The sequence below is a fragment of the Mustelus asterias genome, chromosome 9, assembly GCF_964213995.1.
Source record: "Mustelus asterias chromosome 9, sMusAst1.hap1.1, whole genome shotgun sequence".
NCBI classification, from domain to species: Eukaryota; Metazoa; Chordata; class Chondrichthyes; order Carcharhiniformes; family Triakidae; genus Mustelus; species Mustelus asterias.
This window is the reverse complement of record NC_135809.1, coordinates 5,054,232-5,072,984: the sequence shown is the minus strand read 5'-3', so window position 1 is coordinate 5,072,984 and position 18,753 is coordinate 5,054,232. Positions and strand designations below refer to the sequence as shown.

At 46.9% G+C, this 18,753-nt stretch overlaps 1 protein-coding gene across 1 annotated transcript in view; it reads right to left on the bottom strand.

Annotated features, from left to right (window-relative positions):
* LOC144499015 (anoctamin-4) overlaps positions 1-18,753 on the bottom strand; it is a 205,194-nt gene that overhangs the window by 19,490 nt on the left and 166,951 nt on the right. The window contains exons 20-24 of the mRNA XM_078221072.1: positions 16,747-16,911; positions 15,063-15,099; positions 13,076-13,187; positions 9,680-9,737; positions 3,483-3,580 (exon numbers count right to left, since the gene is read on the bottom strand). Of these exons, the coding sequence (XP_078077198.1) occupies positions 3,483-3,580; positions 9,680-9,737; positions 13,076-13,187; positions 15,063-15,099; positions 16,747-16,911 (470 nt within the window). The remainder of the gene's footprint in view (positions 1-3,482; positions 3,581-9,679; positions 9,738-13,075; positions 13,188-15,062; positions 15,100-16,746; positions 16,912-18,753) is intronic.

Sequence of the window (18,753 nt, the reverse complement as noted above, 5' to 3'; positions counted from 1 at the left end):
GTTCGATAGTTTTTACAATTCCACTGATTAGAAACCCTCCCCTATTGGCTGCTGGTGGAATCCTAAACTCTGGAATTTCCTCCCTAAATCTCTATACTCTTCTGCCCCGCTCTACTTTCAGACACTCCTTAAAATCTTTGACCAAAACTTTAGCCACCTATCCTTGTGTGGCTCTGTAAAACACTGCTGTGAAGCTCAAAGTGCTTTGCTATGTTTAAAAGGTGCTATATAAATGCAAGCATTGGTTGTTTCTTTTCTTTCCTGCCTCCAGTGAATGTACAACTTCCCAAGAATATAAACCCTTCCACCACAGCCCACTTTACACATTCCCTTTTGAGCTCTACATCAGCCCAGGGTGCTAATCGTAGAGGTGGCGATGGCCCAGTGGTATTACCGCCAGGCTATTACTCCAGAAACTCAGCTAATGTTCTGGGGACCTGGGTTCGAATCCTGCCACAGTGGATGGTGGAATTTGAATTCAATATCTGGGGATTAAGAATCTACTGATGACCATGAAACCATTGTCGATTGTTGGAAAAGCCCATCTGGTTCACCAAAGTCCTTTAGGGAAGGAAATCTGCTGCCCTTACCTGGTCTACATGTGACTCCAAAGCCACAGCAATGTGGTTGACTCGTAACTGCCCTCTGAAATAGCCTAGCCAAGGGCAACTAGCGATGGACAATAAGTGCTGGCCAGCCAGTGATGCCCGTGTCCCACAAATGAATTTAAAACAAAAAATCACCTACAGAAAGCTAATTTTCATTACCCATGTAGTCTCCTTGCTCTTTCAACATCACTCATAGCAAGTGAGCGTGTGAGAGCGCGATTTCAGGTCCCTTTTACCCCCCCAATTCTAGCTCACTATCCGTATCTTCTACTGAGGTCCCGGTTCAGTGTCTAACAAGATTATTCATTTATTTATTATCACCACAATCAGGCTTCCATTAACACTGCAATAAGTTACTGTGAAAATCCCCTAGTCGCCACACTCTGGCACCTGTTCGGGTCCACTGAGGGAGAATTTAGCATGGCCAATACACCTAACCAGCACGTCTTTTGGACTGTGGGAGGAAACCCATGCAGACATGGGGAGAATGTGTAAACTCCATACAGACAGTGACCCGAGGTGGGAATTGAACCCAGGTCCCTGGCGCTGAGCGGCAGCAGTGCTAACCACTGTGCCACCGTGCGCTCAAATGCGGTTTCACTGCTCCTCGCTCTTTCAACAGAACTGTGACCTTTTCCTGTTTCTTCTCCCTGTCCCCTCCCCCAGGGTAGCACCAAAAAGCAGCCAGCTTTTCAGGACCTCACAGCACCCGGGACCCTGGTGCTGTGAGGCAGCAGTGCTAACCACTGTGCTACCATGCCGCCCTTGAGTAAGCAGGTACAATCATAGAAATCATAGAAACCCTACAGTGCAGAAACAGGCCATTCGGCCCATCGAGTCTGCACCGACCACAATCCCACCCAGGCCCTACCCCCATATCCCTACACATTTACCTGCTAATCCCTCTAACCTACACATCTCAGGACACTAAGGGGCAATTTTAGCATAGCCAATCAACCTAACCCGCACATCTTTGGACTGTGGGAGGAAACCGGAGCACCCGGAGGAAACCCACGCAGACACGAGGAGAATGTGCAGACTCCACACAGACAGTGACCCAAGCCGGGAATCGAACCCAGGTCCCTGGAGCTGTGAAGCAGCAGTGCTAACCACTGTGCTACCGTGCCGCCGGTACACGCTCCTGAGTACAAGCTCAGGAATTTTCCACCATTTTCCTTCAGGTGGAATACATTTCCCAAGACTTATCAGCCAGTGGGCTCACTAAGGAGAGAATCCAGAGAGATTCACACACCAATTCAGGGACCTCCCAAATTCCCAATTCTGGGACATCAGGAGTTTAGAAGGTTGAGGGGAGATCTTATAGAGACATAAAATAATGAAGGGGCTAGACAGGGTAGAAGCAGCGAGGTTATTTCCACTTACAATGGGAACAAGACCTAGAGGGCACAGCCTCAAAATACAGGGGAGTCAATTTAGAACAGAGTTGAGGAGGAACTTCTTCTCCCAGAGGGTAGTGAATCTTTGGAATTCTCTGCCCAATGAAGCAGTAGAGGCTACCTCGTTAAATGTGTTTAAGTCACAGATAGATTTTTAACCATTAAGGGAATTAAGGGTTATGGGGAGCAGGCGGGTAAGTGGAACTGAACCCATTATCAGATCAGCCATTCCTGCTCCTATTTCTTATGTTATGTTCTTATGGACCAAGCCAAGCCTCAACTGTCTCAGAGGAAGATTCCCACTACCTCATCAGTCCAAACTCCTTCACTCAACCCACACTGGAGAGTTCACCAATATAAGCAAAAGGAGCAGGGAGGAAGACCAGTTATACACAAAACATCATTAAAACGTGCTAGAGAAGGCAGGGTAGTCTGCGTAAAGCACTTATGACATGAACAGAATATCTGAGCTAGATGGATTAGTTACTACTCGACAGGATCGTTATCACAGAATGGCGCAGGAGGCGGCCATTTGGCCCATCGTGTCTGTACCAGCTCTCCATCCAAGCATCATGACTTAGTGCCATTCCCCTGCCTTTTCCCAGATTGGACTAGATTCTTTGGATTGTGCTGTCTTCACGGGGGAAGCAGGTTCAGTGAAGAAAAGAGTTGATGAGTTGGATCTGGCTTTGCTTCCACCTCCCGTCACCCCAACCCAATCAGAGGACCTGTGCTTGGAACGGTCTCAGGCCCAGTGTTACTATGGAAACCAGGCTGAAAATGGGTGGAAGACTGAAGGAGAAGCAAAGTTGATCCTTCTAACGGTTTCTCCTAATTTTCATAGAATCCTACAGTGCAGAAGGAGACCATTCAGCCCATTGCGTCTGCATAGACTACAATCCCACCCAGGCCTTATCCCCACACATTTACCCTAGCTGGTCCCCCTGACACTAAGGGGGCAATTCAGCATGGCCAATCCACCTAACCCGCACATCTTTGGATTGTGGGAGGGAACTAGAGCACCCGGAAGAAATCAATGCAGACACAGGGAAAATGTGCAAACTTCCCACAGACTCCCAAGCCTGGAATCAAACCCGGGTCCCTGGCGCTGTGAGGCAGCAGCGTTAACCACTGTGCTGCCCATTTTCTGGTATGATACCACAGGTGTAACGTCTACAACAGTCAGGATGTCCTAATGTCAGGTGTACAAAGTGGGTGGGGCCTGCTGCTACACTCCCATTTGCTGCCTTGGTTTCCAGCTCCTGGCTTAGCCATGTAAGGGGGTCGGGATGAACCAAGAAATGGAGGGTGGTTACGGATAAGCTGCCCCCTAAGCGGGGACAATAAGCAGTATCTAGCAGTGAAGCAGGCTAAACACCGGCGATCTCGCAGATTTAGCGAGCTGATACAGGGCACAAACACAGCAGACTCTGCTTGTTCTCGAACAACTGACCAGGCGCGAGTCGCAGCTACTTACGGGTAGCCAAGCTCCATGAAGTTATTCCAGCTTTGCTTCAGAACCATGATGATTCCCATTTGCAAACACAGATCGATAAGGCAACCACTCGGATGACACTGCAAGTTGGGCAAAAGGCAGGGTGTAAGAAGCGTTGACAAAGTGACAGTTACTGGAGGATTCCGTTCAACACAGCAACTGTTAGCCATGGGTTAGTTGTAGCAAACTCTCAAAATCATGACTTGCAGTCTCATTGCAAAGACCCCCCACCACCCCCGCCCCACCCCAAAGATTCCCCCCCCCCCCCACCATCTTATTCCAAAGTCTCCCCGCCCCCCCACACAGTCCCATTCCGAAGGCTCCCAGGGTCAGTACTGAGGGAGAGCTGCATTGCTGCTGATGCCTTTATTAAAAAAAGACATTAAAACCAAGACCCCATCTTCCCCCCTCAGCTGGATGCGAGAGATTCCTCGCTCGCTATTCAGAAGAGAGAAAGGAGGGGAGTTCTCCCAGGCCCCCTCCCCGCCACCCAAGGCCATTAATTATCTCAATCAACGTCACTGAAGATAAATTATCCAGTCATTGCTATTTGTGGGAGCTTGCTGTGCGCAAATTGGTTGCTGCAGTTTCTACTTTACAACAACACAAATAAGTACCTCATTGGCAGTAAAGTATTTAAAGATTCCTGGAGGTCATGACATACGCTTTATAAATATAACTTTATTCTTTAATAAACTGCAGTTTCAGAGAGAGGTGGTCTCACTTTACAGTAATGTGAAGGAGGAATTGGAAGGTAAATGACTTCAATCCAGAAGAAAATATTGATTGCTATCACACTGCTTCTTTGATATTTATAAATGGTCAACTTAATGAAATCATTTCATTGTGAAATAATAGTTACACTGCTGAAAAAAGAATGGTGTTGTCAAAGCTTTTCATAGAATCCCTACAGTGCAGGAGGAGGCCATTCAGCCCATTGAGTCCGCACCGACCACAATCCCACCCAGGCCCTATCCTCATACATTTACCCTAGCTTAGTCACACGGTAGCAGCAGTGTGTACCATCTACAAGATGGACTGCAACAACTCACCAAGGTTCCTTCCAAACCCACAACCTTTACTACCTAGAAGGACAAGGGCAGACAGACAGATTGGGAACACCACTTCCTGCAAGTTAACCCCAAGGCCACACACCATGTTGACTTGGAAATATAATTGACCCTTTGACAGTGAAAAAACAGCCAAGTCCTGGAATTCCCTCCCTAACAGCGCTGTGGGTGTATCTACACCTTAGGGACGGTAGCGGTTTCAAGGCGGCAGCTCACCACCACCTTCAAGGGCAATTAGGAATGGACAATAAATGCTGGCCTAGCCAGCGATGCCCACATCCCATGAATGATTAAATGGACACATGTACGCACACAGGCATCCTCTCACAAACATTAGTCCACAGGGAGAGACAATGGCCGAGTGGTTTTATTGCTAGACTATTAATCCAGAAACTCAGCTAATGTTCTGGGCAGATGGTGGAATTTGAATTCAATAAAAATACCTGGAATTAAGAATCTACTGATGATCGTGAAACTATTGTCGATTATCGCAAAAACCCATCTGGTTCACTACTAATGTCCTTTAGAACATAGAACATTACAGCGCAATACAGGCCCTTCGGTCCTCGATGTTGCGCCGACCAGTGGAACCAATCTAAAGCTCCTCTAATCTACACTATTCCAATATCATCCATATGTTTATCCAATAACCATTTGAATGCCCTTAATGTTGATGAGTCCACTACTGCTGCAGGCAGGGCATTCCATGCCCTTACTACTCTCTGAGTAAAGAACCTACCTCTAACATCTGTCCTATATCTCTCACCCCTCAATTTAAAGCTATGTCCCCTCGTGCTAGCCATCACCATCCGAGGAAAAAGGCTCTCACTATCCACCCTATCTAATCCTCTGATCATCTTGTATGCCTCTATTAAGTCACCTCTTAACTTTCTTCTCTCTAACGAAAACAACCTCAAGCCCCTCAGCCTTTCCTCATACGATTTTCCCACCATACCAGGCGACATCCTGGTAAATCTCCTCTGCACCTTTTCCAACACTTCCACATCTTTCCTATAATGCGGCGACCAGAACTGTACGCAATACTCCAAATGCGGCCACACCAGAGTTTTGTACAGTTGCAGCACGACCTCCTGGCTCCGAAACTCAATCCCTCTACCAATAAAAGCTAACACACCGTACGCCTTCTTAACAACCCTATTAACCTGGGTGCCAACTTTCAGGGATCTATGCACATGGACACCCAGATCCCTCTTAGGGAAGGAAATCTGCCGTCCTTTTGACTCCAGAGCCACAACAATGTGATTGACTCTCAGCTGCCCATAGAAATGGCCCAGTAAGCCACTCAGCTGTATCAAATCGCTCAAGGCAGCAGCTCACCACCACCTTCTCAAGGACAACTAGGGATGGGCAATAAATGTTGACCAGCCAGCGACGCCCATGTCCCACGAATGAATTTTTAAAAAATCTTTGAAGATATGAACTATCATGGACAGATAGAAACCATGTCCGTCTGTCTGCCTAGCTCTCAGATAGGTTAGCAAGCCACCTGGGAGCCTATTATAGAAAGGAATCATCAACTTAAAGTATCTACTTAGCATAAAGTATTAAGCGATATTTTCCTCTTTAAAGGGACAGAGATATTCCAATGCCCAATTAAATGTCTGTCTGTAACAATTGTGATACTCTTCCATTCTATCCAGAACCATGTGATGGAAGGATTGGTGGAATTATTTCAATGATGTGGAGATGCCGGCGTTGGACTGGAGTAAACACAGTAAGACGTTTAACAACACCAGGTTAAAGTCCAACAGGTTTATTTGGTAGCAAAAGCTACACAAGCTTTCGGAGCTCCAAGCCCCTTCTTCAGGTGAGTGGGAATTCTGTTCACAAACAGGGCATATAAAGACACAGACTCAATTTACATGAATAATGGTTGGAATGCGAATACTTACAGCTAATCAAGTCTTTAAGATACAAACAACGTGAGTGGAGAGAGCATCAAGACAGGCTAAAAAGAAATGTATCGTCTCCAGACAAGACAGCCAGTGAAACTCTGCAGGTCCAGGCAGGCTGTGGGGGTTACAAATAGTGTGACATGAACCCAATATCCCGGTTGAGGCCGTCCTCGTGTGTGCGGAACTTGGCTATCAGTTTCTGCTCAGCAACTCTGCGCCATCGTGTGGCGTGAAGGCCACCTTGGAGGACGCTTACCCGAATATCAGAGGCCGAATGCCCGTGACCGCTGAAGTGCTCCCCAACAGGAAGAGAACAGTCTTGCCTGGTGATTGTCGAGCGGTGTTCATTCATTCGTTGTCGCAGCGTCTGCATGGTTGCCCCAATGTACCATGCCTCGGGACATCCTTTCCTGCAGAGTATCAGGTACACAACGTTGGCCGAGTTGCAAGAGTAGGTACCGTGTACCTGGTGGATGGTGGCAGGAAAGGATGTCCCGAGGCATGGTACATTGGGGAAACCATGCAGACGCTGCGACAACGGATGAATGAACACCACTCGACAATCACCAGGCAAGACTGTTCTCTTCCTGTTGGGGAGCACTTCAGCAGTCACGGGCATTCGGCCTCTGATATTCGGGTAAGCGTTCTCCAAGGCGGCCTTCACGACACACGACGGCGCAGAGTCGCTGAGCAGAAACTGATAGCCAAGTTCCACACGCACGAGGACGGCTTCAACCGGGATATTGGGTTCATGTCACACTATTTGTAATCCCCACAGCTTGCCTGGACCTGCAGAGTTTCACTGGCTGTCTTGTCTGGAGACAATACACATCTTTTTAGCCTGTCTTGATGCTCTCTCAACTCATGTTGTTTGTATCTCAAAGACTTGATTAGCTGCAAGTATTCGCATTCCAATCATTATTCATGTAAATCGAGTCTGTGTCTTTATATGCCCTGTTTGTGAACAGAATTCCCACTCACCTGAAGAAGGGGCTTGCAGCTCCGAAAGCTTGTGTGGCTTTTGCTACCAAATAAACCTGGTGGACTTTAACCTGGTGTTGTTAAACTTCTTACTGGAATTATTTCCACCCAGAGGACGGTGGGGGTCTGGACCTCACTGGTTAGAAGTGTGGTAGAGGCAGAAATCCTCATTGCATTTAAAAAACACTTGCGTTTGCACGCAAGGTGCTGCGATGTACAGGGTTATGGACAAAGTACTAGAGGATAGGATTGGGCTGGGGAAGAGTCTATGATAAGGGTAGCCAATGAGGTTTAACCGAGGCATCGTCTGATGCAATGTCTCAAAGCCATCTCGGACTTTAGGCTCAGATGAAGCATTAGATCGAGCCCGGGATGGGGTGCAATGTTTCATCTCGTCAGCTTGGATCTTGTTCGTCTTTGTGGGGACCATGAACTGGATCCAATCGATTTTTGGAGCAAGGAATGGATTTAGGTCTAGCCGTTCCACTCCTGAGCATTGGCTTTGTAACTTCAAGGATGGATTAAAACATTTTAAAAATATTATAACACCCCAAAATTCATTACAAATATCTCCACCCAAACTCAAATCTTCAAATGTTAGATTCTTCTATATTAATTTCAGGCCTATTCTCAATCGCACATACTTGTGGATTAATGTAATCTTCCTTTGATGGACATATTCCCTTTCTTTCAGAAATCTTCTATCTGTAGCAAGTCTAGGTGTGAATTTTGGATCCTCTTTGGAATTTCGGGATTCATTTAGCTTTGTGGTTTATGCAATGCGTAGCCGGCAGATCACCTACTGTATTTTTATGGTAAATTTGTGTACAATTAAAACTTAAATTGTTTTACCCAGTCTTCTGCATTAAACACACCATGAACCCAACTCATGTTCCCTTGTTGGAGGGGGAAATTTTTTTACAGGAAAATGACAATCTAGTTAGAATAGAAACATAGACGATTGGGAGGAGGATGGAACTTTGACTTTTTTTTCCCCTTTGGGAGTGGGGGGGGGGGGGGGGGGGGGGGGGGGGCGGTGGGTGGTGGGTGGTGGTTGGGGTAAGTTGTATTCAGTGGGCTCAATGCCAGAGAGTCCAATTCCTTCTGGCTGGAGTTCCAGGAAACTAATTGAGGAGCACCTCTTCCCAATAGCTTTGGATAATGGGTTAGGATTGTAAAACACCACATGCACACAAATAAACACAGACAACAAAATGAATAAGGCTGCACATGCACACAGCATACACCAGAATAGTCAATCTGCACAGCACATTGAGAGAATCAGAGACCCAGCTAAACTCCTGAAGTTGAGCAGGTTGTTCCAGTTAACTTCGGAATCCTAGAATCCTACAGTGCAGAAGGAGGCTTTTCGGCCCATCGAGCCTGCACTGACAACAATCCCACCCAGGCCCTATCCCTGTAACCCCACACATTTACCTGCTCTCCCCCCTGATGCTAAGGGGCAATTTAGCCCCTTTGGGAATTCAGAGACATTGGAACGCCAGGATGAGTGCAGCTTCAATAACACGCGAAGTTCAACACATTTCAGGACAAAGCAGCCCGTTTGCATGGCACCCCCGTTCACCGCTCAAACTCATTCTGTCCACCACCAACGCATAGAGGCAGCCGTGTGTACCATCTAGAAGATGCACTGCAGCAACTCACCAAGGCTCCTTTAAACAGCAACTCCCAAACCCGTGACCTCAACCACCTGCAAGGACCAGGGTAGCAGATGCACAGGGACACCTGCACATGGAAGCTCCCTTCCAAATCACTCACCACCCTGACTTAAATATATCGCCATCCTTTCACTGTTGCTGGGTCAAAAACCCTGGAACTTCCTCCCTAACTGTGGGTGTACCTACACCACGTGGACTACAGCGGTTCAAGGGGGTGGCTCACCACCTTCTCAAGGCCAGCTAAGGATGGGCAATAAATGCTGGTCTAGCCAGCGATGTCCACATGGCATAAATTAATAAAAATACAACATGTTTGGAAGGATGCACCAGATACATCGGACATGACGACTCCGACTTCCTGATATTTTGTTTGAAGAAACGAACCAGGCAGTTTATCCTGGACAGACTGAACAAAACGGATTGTTCCGGAATATCCTTGTCAAATAGAAAAATGAGACAAATATTTAAAACATGCACACGCATAAAAAAAATGTTTACGAGGCTGTAATCTTCCTCAAGTCAGAGCTACTAACCTCCTCCAACCTCCAGCGGTTCAGAACTCTCAGATAGGCTCCCGGGCGTCCTGTTAACCTATTATAGAAAGGAATCATCAACTTAACATTTTATGCCAAGTAGATACTTTAAGAGATATTTTCCTTTGTTAAGGGACAGAGATATTCCGATGCCCAATTAAAAATGGCATTGAGGAGCATCTCTGATCCCAATAGCTTCAGATAATAAGTTAGCATTGTAAAACACTACATGTACACAAATAAACACAGACCACAAAACAAATAAGCCTGTACACGCATACAGCATACATCAGAATAGTTAATCTGCACGGCACATTGTGAGGATCAGAGACCCAGCGAAACTGAAGTTGAGCAGGTTATTCCAGTCAACTTCGGAATCGTAGAATCCCTACAGTGCAGGAGGATCATGTTCAAGAACATGGCGGCACAGTGGTTAGCACGGCTGCCTCAGTGTCAGGGACCTGGGTTCAATTCCCGGCTTGGGTCACTGCGGTCTGTGCGGAGTCTGCACGTTCTCCCCGTGTCTTTCCTCCGGGTGCTCCAGTTTCCTCCCACAGTCTGAAAGACGTGCTGGTTAGGGTGCATTGACCATGTAAATTCTCCCTCAGTGTACCCGAACAGGCGCCAGAGTGTGGCGACTAGGGGATTTTCACAGTAACTTCATTACAGTGTTAATGTAAGCCTACTTGTGACACTAATAATGAATAAACTTTTCCTCCTGTCTGCTCATTTTCATATTGGTTTCTCGTTGTCTGATTTCCATTTCTCTCTAACTCTCTTCCGACCATCATGCTCTTCGGTGGCTTAGTATCGAGACCAAGCCGTCCTTACCCTGGTCTGGCCTACATGTGACTCCAGACCGACAGCAATGTGTTTGACTCTTGACTTGCCTCTGAAATGGCCTAGCAAGCCACTCTATCCCAGGACAATAAAAGCTGGCACAGAGAGCAATGTCCACATCCCAGGAATGTATAGAAAAAAACCCGCAGATTTTTGATTGATGAGGGAGTTGAGGGTTACGGGGGCCAGGGGGGTGGTTTGGGAGTGCAGATTTGATTTGATTTATTATTGTCACATGTATTGGTATACAGTGAAAAGTATTTTTCTTGTGTGCTGCACAGACAAAGCATACCGTTCATAGAGAAGGAAAGGAGAGAATGCAGAATGTAGTGTTACAGTCATAGCTAGGGTGTAGAGAAAGATCAACTTAATGCAAGGTAGATCCATTCAAAAGTCTGACGGCAGCAGGGAAGAAGCTGTTCTCGGTTGGTACGTGACCTCAGACTTTTGTATCTTTTTCCCGACGGAAGGAGGTGGAAGAGAGAATGTCCGGGATGCGTGGGGTCTTTAATTATGCTGGCTGCTTTGGAACGTGGTTAAGGCTACAATCAGATCGTCCATCATCTTGATGAATAGTGGAACAGGCTCGATGGGCAGAATGGCCTCCTCCTATTTCTTATGGTCTCAGGATGGAAAAGCGTAATTTTCCTCAAACAGGCGAGAAGCCAGTAAATGTTGGTAACCAGAGAGATTTGGGTGTCGTATTCACAAATCACAAAGTTAATATGCAGGTAGCAGCCAGCAAATAGGAAGACAGATGGCATGTTAGTCTTTATTAGAAAGGGATTGTGATGTAGGAATAAGGAAGTTTTGGCAAAATTCTCTCAGGTTCTGGCCTGAACACATCCAGAGCACGGTGTTCAGTTTTGGCTTCTTTACCCAAGAAAGGGCAGACCTGCCTTAGATTGCAACAATATATTAATGTGGTGACAGGATTGTTCTAGAGAGGAGAGATTTAGTTTATTTATTTATTAGTCACAAGTAAGGCTTACATTAACACTGCAATGAAGTTACTGTGAAATTCCCCTAGTCACCACACTCTGGCGCCTGTTTGGGTCAATCAAAGAAATCCTACAGTACAGAAAGAGGCCATTCGGCCCATCGAGTGTGCACCGACCACAATCCCACCTAGGCCCTACCCCCACATCCCTACATATTTACCCACTAATCCCTCTAACCTACACATCTCAGGCCACTAAGGGCAATTTTAACATGGCCAATCAACCTAACCCGCACATCTTTGGACTGTGGGAGGAAACCAGAGCACCCGGAGGAAACCCCACGCAGACACGTGGAGAATGTGCAAACTCCACACAGACAGTGACCCAAGCCAGGAATCGAACCCAGGTCCCTGGAGCTGTGAAGCAGCAGTGCTAACCACTGTGCTACCGTGCCGCCCTAACCAGCACGTCTTTCAGACTGTGGGAGGAAACCGGAGCACCCGGAGGAAACCCATGCAGGCACAGGGAGAACGTGCAAACTCCACACAAACAGACAGTGACCCAAGCCGGGAATCGAACCCAGGTCCCTGGAGCTGTGAAGCAGCAGTGCTAACCACTGTGCTACCGTGCTGTTGATAGGAGTGAAATTAGTTTTTTTAATTCTTGGATTTTAGAAAATCTGAGAGGCGATCTCATTAAAACACAAAATTGAGAGAGAGTTTGATGGGTAAGTGCTACTTCCCCCGGTTGGTGAATCTAGAATTAGGGATATCTCCTCGAGGGGGTCAGCTAAGAGGAGTAATTTCGTCACTCAAGGGTTGCAAATGTTTGGAATTTTCTAACCCAGCGAGTTTTGTACACTCATTCGATGAATATGTTTAATATGATCTTGGATACTAAGGGAATTAGGGGAGGCAGAAATGTCACTGGACTAGTAATCCAGGGGCCCAGGCAAATATTCTGGGGGACACGAGTTCAAATCCTACCATGGCAGCTGGTGGAATTGGAATACAATTCACAAAATCTGGAATTGAAAGCGAGTCTCAGTTGCCATGGTCACCATTAATTGTTGCAAAAATATATCAGGTTCACCAATGTCCCTTTTGGGAAGGAAATCCTTACCCGGTCTGGCCTACATGTGACTCCACAGCTGTGTGGTCGACTCTTAACTGCCCTCTGAATAAGGGCAATAAATGCTGGCTTTTCCAGCGATGCCTACATCCCTGTAAATCCGCACATTCAACACGGCCAAGCCACCTAGCCTACACACGTCTTGCAACACTAAGGGGCAATTTGGCAGGGCCAATCCATCTAACCTGCATATCTTTGGGCCGTGGGAGGAAACTGGAGCACTCGGAGGAAGCCCACGCAGACATGGGGAGAAAGTGCAGACTCCACACAGACAGTGACCCGAGGCCGGAATTGAACCCGGGTCCCTGGCGCTGTGAGGCAGCAGTGCTAATCACTGTGCCACCGTGCCCCCGGGAATCGAACCCGGGTCCCTGGCGCTGTGAGGCAGCAGTGCTAATCACTGTGCCATCCAGCTTTCATAATGGTCTGACCCTTTTCTCAAAATTAAAACAACAATCAGACTATTCCCAAATAAAGGATTTACCTGCCCAGGAAAAACGCGATGTAAAACGTGGAGCTGTTCAAGTTAACAAACTGAAACAAAAACATTTTTAGCGTGAAGCTGTTCTCCCATTCCGACTCCGTCCGGGGCTGCTCTGTGAAACAGAATCAGCAAGAACAAAAAATAAATAAATAATCAGCCTCTCCACCCCAAGGCAGCCGGAACCTTTCCATTACATAGTTCATCCTTAATTTCATTTAACTTGCACTTTTGCTTCAATAATTATATTACTCAGAGGTGCTTGGTTTTATTGAATTAAGGTCACTTCAGATGGAATAATCAGCAAAGGCTGAAGTCATTTGCTCCGTCATAAGACATAGGAGCAGAATTAGGCCACTCGGCCCATTGAGTCTGCTCCGCCATTCAATCATGGCTGATATTTTTCTCATCCCCATTCTCCTGCCTTTTCCCCCATAACCCCTGATCCCCTTTCCCCAATCCTACAGCTTTGCCATTGGACATTTCAGAACATTATTATTGGCATACTGGTGTTCACCTTGAAGACCTGATTTGAACCCAACTTGCCTCGGGGTGGGTTGGACCCTCTCTTTAAACATGTGCCAGTATTTTACCACCTCACCTCGGGCGAAGCTCAAAGTCCCGCCCAGGGCCAACGGAAAATTCCGTTCAGCGAGCTGTGTCCGCCGCGATTCTGGGGCCGGCGTGGTGGTAAAATTCTGGCCATGAAGTCAAAGGGCAAAAACAAGACGTGACTCACTCTCACAGGGCTGGTTCTGGATATTTATAGATTGAAAAGTGGTTAAGCAAGATATACATCTCATCCAGTCTGAATGTGCATGAATTCTGTAAGGCAACAAGATTTTACTCTTCATAATTATTCTTAAATTACCCTCTTCTGCACAACAGCCCCCCGAAAAAAAACCCCCTCCAATTCCCCACCGGATGAAGTTGCTATAAAGGGACACAGAACAGATCCTAAACTGCCGAGGGGAGCGGTGAAAGTGCAAAGTCATTCACAGCACCAGAGGACAACCATTTGGCCCATTAAGTCCATGCTACACAGTCCGTTCTACTCCACTGCTCAGTCCCTGTAGCTCTGCAAGTTTATTTCCTTCAGTTGCCCATCCAACTTCCTTTTCAAATCATTGATGGTCACCGCTGCCATTGTGTGGGCAGCGGGTTCCAGGACATTACCACACGCTGGATAAAACTGTTCCTCCTTGCGTTCCCCTGCATCTCTCGAGAGGGAGATGGGGGCGATGGAGAGGGGGTTTAAAAAAGTAGGAACTAACCCTCAGACTGTCACATCTACACATCATGGGTAATATCGACAAAGCTTCGCTGTTTTACAACCAGGAGATGGAGAATGTGAAACACCAGGAGTAACTAAATTAACTAACCTAATACTAGAAAGATTATAGCATGCTGAAGTTCGAACACTTTCCAAGTTTAACATCAGCAACTAAAGCAGCCCAAGACTTTTGTAACAATGGTTTGCAATTTTTATTCAAATGATAGTCAACAACATCTTTTCCCAAAAGTAGGGGGGGGGGGGAAAGAGATACAAGAGGGTCCAGAGGGATAATTTTTTCACAGAGGGTGGTGAGTGTCTGGAATAAGCTGCCAGAGGTAGTAGTAGAGGCGGGTACAATTTTGTCTTTTAAAAAGCATTTAGACAGTTACATGGGTATCGCAGGATATGGGCCAAATGCGGGCAATTCGGACTAGTTTAGCAGTAAAAACTGGGCAGCATGGACAAGTTGGGCCAAAGATCCTGTTTCCATGCTGTAAAACTCGATGACTGTGTGTGTGTGTGTGTGTGTGTGTATATGGGTGGGTTGTGCCCTCAATAGGAAGCCGATGAGGGTTTAATCATGAGAAGCTCACCCATTTTCATTAAACTTTCCACCCATCATCATCGTGACAGTAAATCTCTCTCTAGCATCTTATAGGCTCGTGCGGACATTAAGCTCCCCGATATACCCAGCGAGACGGCACAAGGACTTACCTAAATTGGTCAGAAGGAGAGCAACTTTCTCGTACAGCTGAAAAATAAATAAATATTTAGATACGTTATCGTGGAGACACAAGACCCTGTTTGTGGCCAGTTTTCCACATCACACGTGTGGCTTTATTAAATTGACTAATGATGCTGAGCTAATATAGGTTGTAACCAAATCACAGGGAAACCCTCAAAGCTACTTTGCACACTCCCCTCCCCCACAGTGGACTCCAGCACAGACACAATGGGCCAAATGGCCTCCTCCTGTGCTGTAGGATTCTATGATCTAGGGAAGAGCAACACTACAAGGCGAGTGCTGCAGAGCATTGTGGATACAATCAATCAGTGCCGTCGTCCAGTGCACGATTTTGGCAGAGAGGAGCAACTGAGAATTGTTATCCGACAGAAATCTGATCAGTGCAAGCCTCGGAAACTGCACAACTGATCAGGGCATTGCCAAAGACAAGAAAACATCTGCAACACACTGGCCAGACCCGCATTACTGGAATTGACAGGAGCAGATGTGGAAACTTGTGTACCTGCAATGCCATTCGGCCCATCGAGCCTGCACTGACTACAATCCCACCCAGGCCCTATCCCTGCAACCCCACGTATTTACCCCGTTAGTGTCAGGGGGGGATTAAGGGGCAATTTAGCATGGCCAATCAACCTAACCTGCATATCTTTGGAGGGTGGGAGGAAACCAGAGCACCCGGAGGAAACCCACGCAGACACAGGGAGAAGGTGCAAACTCCACAAAGACGATGACCTGAGGCTGGAATTGAACCCGGGTCCCTGGCGCTGTGAGGCAGCAGTGCTAACCACTGTGCCACCTTTAGTTGGTGGATGCAAATTCAATAGTAACTTTTAAAAGGGAATTAGATAAAGACTTTGAAAGGAATAGGTTTGCAGGGCTAAGGGGGTTCGGGGGGGGGGGGGGGGGGGGGGCGGCGGCGGTGGGGGGAGTGACTTTAATCGCCAGTATGAGCATGAAGGACAGAATGGCTGTTGGGATCCACAAATATGAGGATCTTCTTGAACCAGTTGAGCACATTCTGCAGTTTCAGCTGGCTCTGTCGCAGAGGCTGCCTGGCAACAAAGGACATTACTACAGTCAAAATAAAGAGAGGCTTGCTGTCTCAGTGTCACAATACTGTCAATAATAAAGGCAAAAGGAGTATCCTTGCCTCTGTTGGTTTCAAAGTTTCGAGTCAATGGTACATTGTTAACAAAGTAGTATTGAAGTAACAACTCAGTGACGATGCCAGTGAGATGGAGATTCTGATTTAACCTGGATTAATATTACCCATCTTAATTATGGAAATTACAAAATAGAGTTCTACTTGTAGAGTTGACATCTGGGCTGATGTTTCCAATTTAAATTCTCTCTAAATGAGAGTCAATGCCCATTTCATTCGATGAAAAGGATTCTGGCTCCATTATGAAACCAAAGCATTATGTCAATTTCACAGTAATTCATTGCAGTGTTAATGTAAGCCTTACTTGTGACTCATAACTAAACTTTACTTTTAAGTACCACTGCAATGCTTTTTCACACAGGAATCCTGACAGTGCAAGGCACGAGTTGGGTGCATTGCAACACAACAGTACAGGACACCTTTCTCTCACACAGTGCTAGAGAGCCAATTGAAGAACATTCGCGTCTCCTTTCCAGTTGAAGGAAGTTTACCACATTCAGAAGCATGATGATACAGAAGTTGATGCACACTGCCGTTCCCGTGGTAGCAAGCTGAGAGTTGTTCCGAATCAGAGCCCACTCAAATGCAGCAAAAATGCTCACGGTTATCACCCGATAAATGACAATTCCAAAGACGGCAGCGATCACCACACAGATCTGAGAGAGAGGGGGGGAATTCAGAGACAGAGATTTGTCAAATTCATCAATTAGCTGAAATGGGGTCAGTCTTAATTCAAATGAGGTGAAGTGGGATTGGTTCACGGCTTGGGGTTGGGGGGGGGGGTGGGGGTTGGGAGGGGGGGGGGGGGAGCGGAGGAAATCGTTGGCCACTTTCCCATTAGGATTCTGGAATTCTGCAGCCCCCCACCTCCCCACACCAACAACCCAGAAGAAGTCCCTTCACCATATAGAATCCCTACCGTGCAGAAGGAGGCCATTCGTCCCATCTTGTCTGCAATCCCACCCAGGCCCCATCCCTGTAACCCCACGTATTTACCCGAGCTCGTCTCCCTACACTAAAGGGGCAATTTAGCATGGCCAATCCACCCAACCCGCACATTTTTGAACTATGGGAGGAAATCGGAGCACCCGGAGGAAACCCACGCAGACACGGGGAGAACGTGCAGACTCCACACAGACAGTGACCCAAGTGGGGAATCGAACCCGGGTCTCTGGTGCTGTGAGGCAGCAGCGCTAACCAGTGTGCCACCCGTGGACTGCAGTTGCTCATCACCATCCTCAAGGGGGCAACTAGAGAGATGGGCAATAAATGCCAGTCCTGCTGGAGACACCCACATTCCACTGACCAATCATACTGCTCAATCACTATCAATGAGTTTACAATAGATTCAGCCATGACCATAAGAATTGGGAACTGGAGGAGGGAATTCAGCCCATTGAGCCTGCTCCACCACTTAAGATCATGGCTGACCTAACACTCACCAAGTCCACTTTCCTGCCTTCTCTCTGCAATACTTAATCCCCTGACTGATTAAAAACCTATCCATCTCAGCCTTGAGAATGTTCAAGGACTCTGCCTCCACAGCTTCCTGGAGTAAAGAATCCCAAAGATTCACCATCCCGAGGAAATTCTTCCTCAAATCCATATTCTGCAACTACTCTGTTGTCTTTCTGCTGGCGGGGCAAATCTCCTTAAAATCAGGAAGGAATGATTCTCTCCTGTTTGATTGGATCAGGAAGACCGACTATTCCAATAAGCTTGGGAAGAGAAAGACATTTTAATACTTTCAACTGCCTCAGGGATTAGGCCCATTCTCAGGTGTGTTGTCCGAGAATTATAATTTATTATCCAAAACTTCAGAGTCACAGCTCTCAACGGAAAATCAGAAAGTGCGTTGGGAATTTAAATCCCGCCAATGCGGTCACAGTGGTGGAACGATGGGTCTGGCATGTTCACCTCCTCATGTCACCCTACTAAAGGATTAGCTGGAGTCATTAAGGTCAACGACACAGAGCAGGGGGTTGGGGGGGGGGGGGGGGGGTGGGGAGGATCATCCAAACATTCTTCCAAACTCCAATAAGTACAGGCCCAATAGCTTTGGTGCTGCCAGCTGATTGCAAGAGAGAAAAAGGAGATAGAATGATGGGCTGTGTAATGACTTGAAATCAGGCCACAGAGGTTGGTCTATTGGAATATGAACTCCCTGGGCGCTGCAGGGACTGGGGTGTATTATTGACCCTTTCAATCATATTTTGATTTGATGTTTAAAGTTTCCTTTCCGCTTTGTCTTTTGTTTCGGGCAGTTCCCCTTCTTTTAGGGAGCTGGCCCTTTTTAAGTTGTCCCTAAGTTAAGTTGATTTTGTTTATTTGGTGAACACAAAAAGATATCCCTGATTAAAGAGTCAATTGATGGAAAAGACTCCCCGATTGCCCCTTGTATTTGACCGGGCGTGTCAGTTCCTCTGGCACCCCCGATGGTAGACTGCTGACTGCGAGCACTCTGTTCACAACTCTAACAGCAGTACTCAACGGGATTG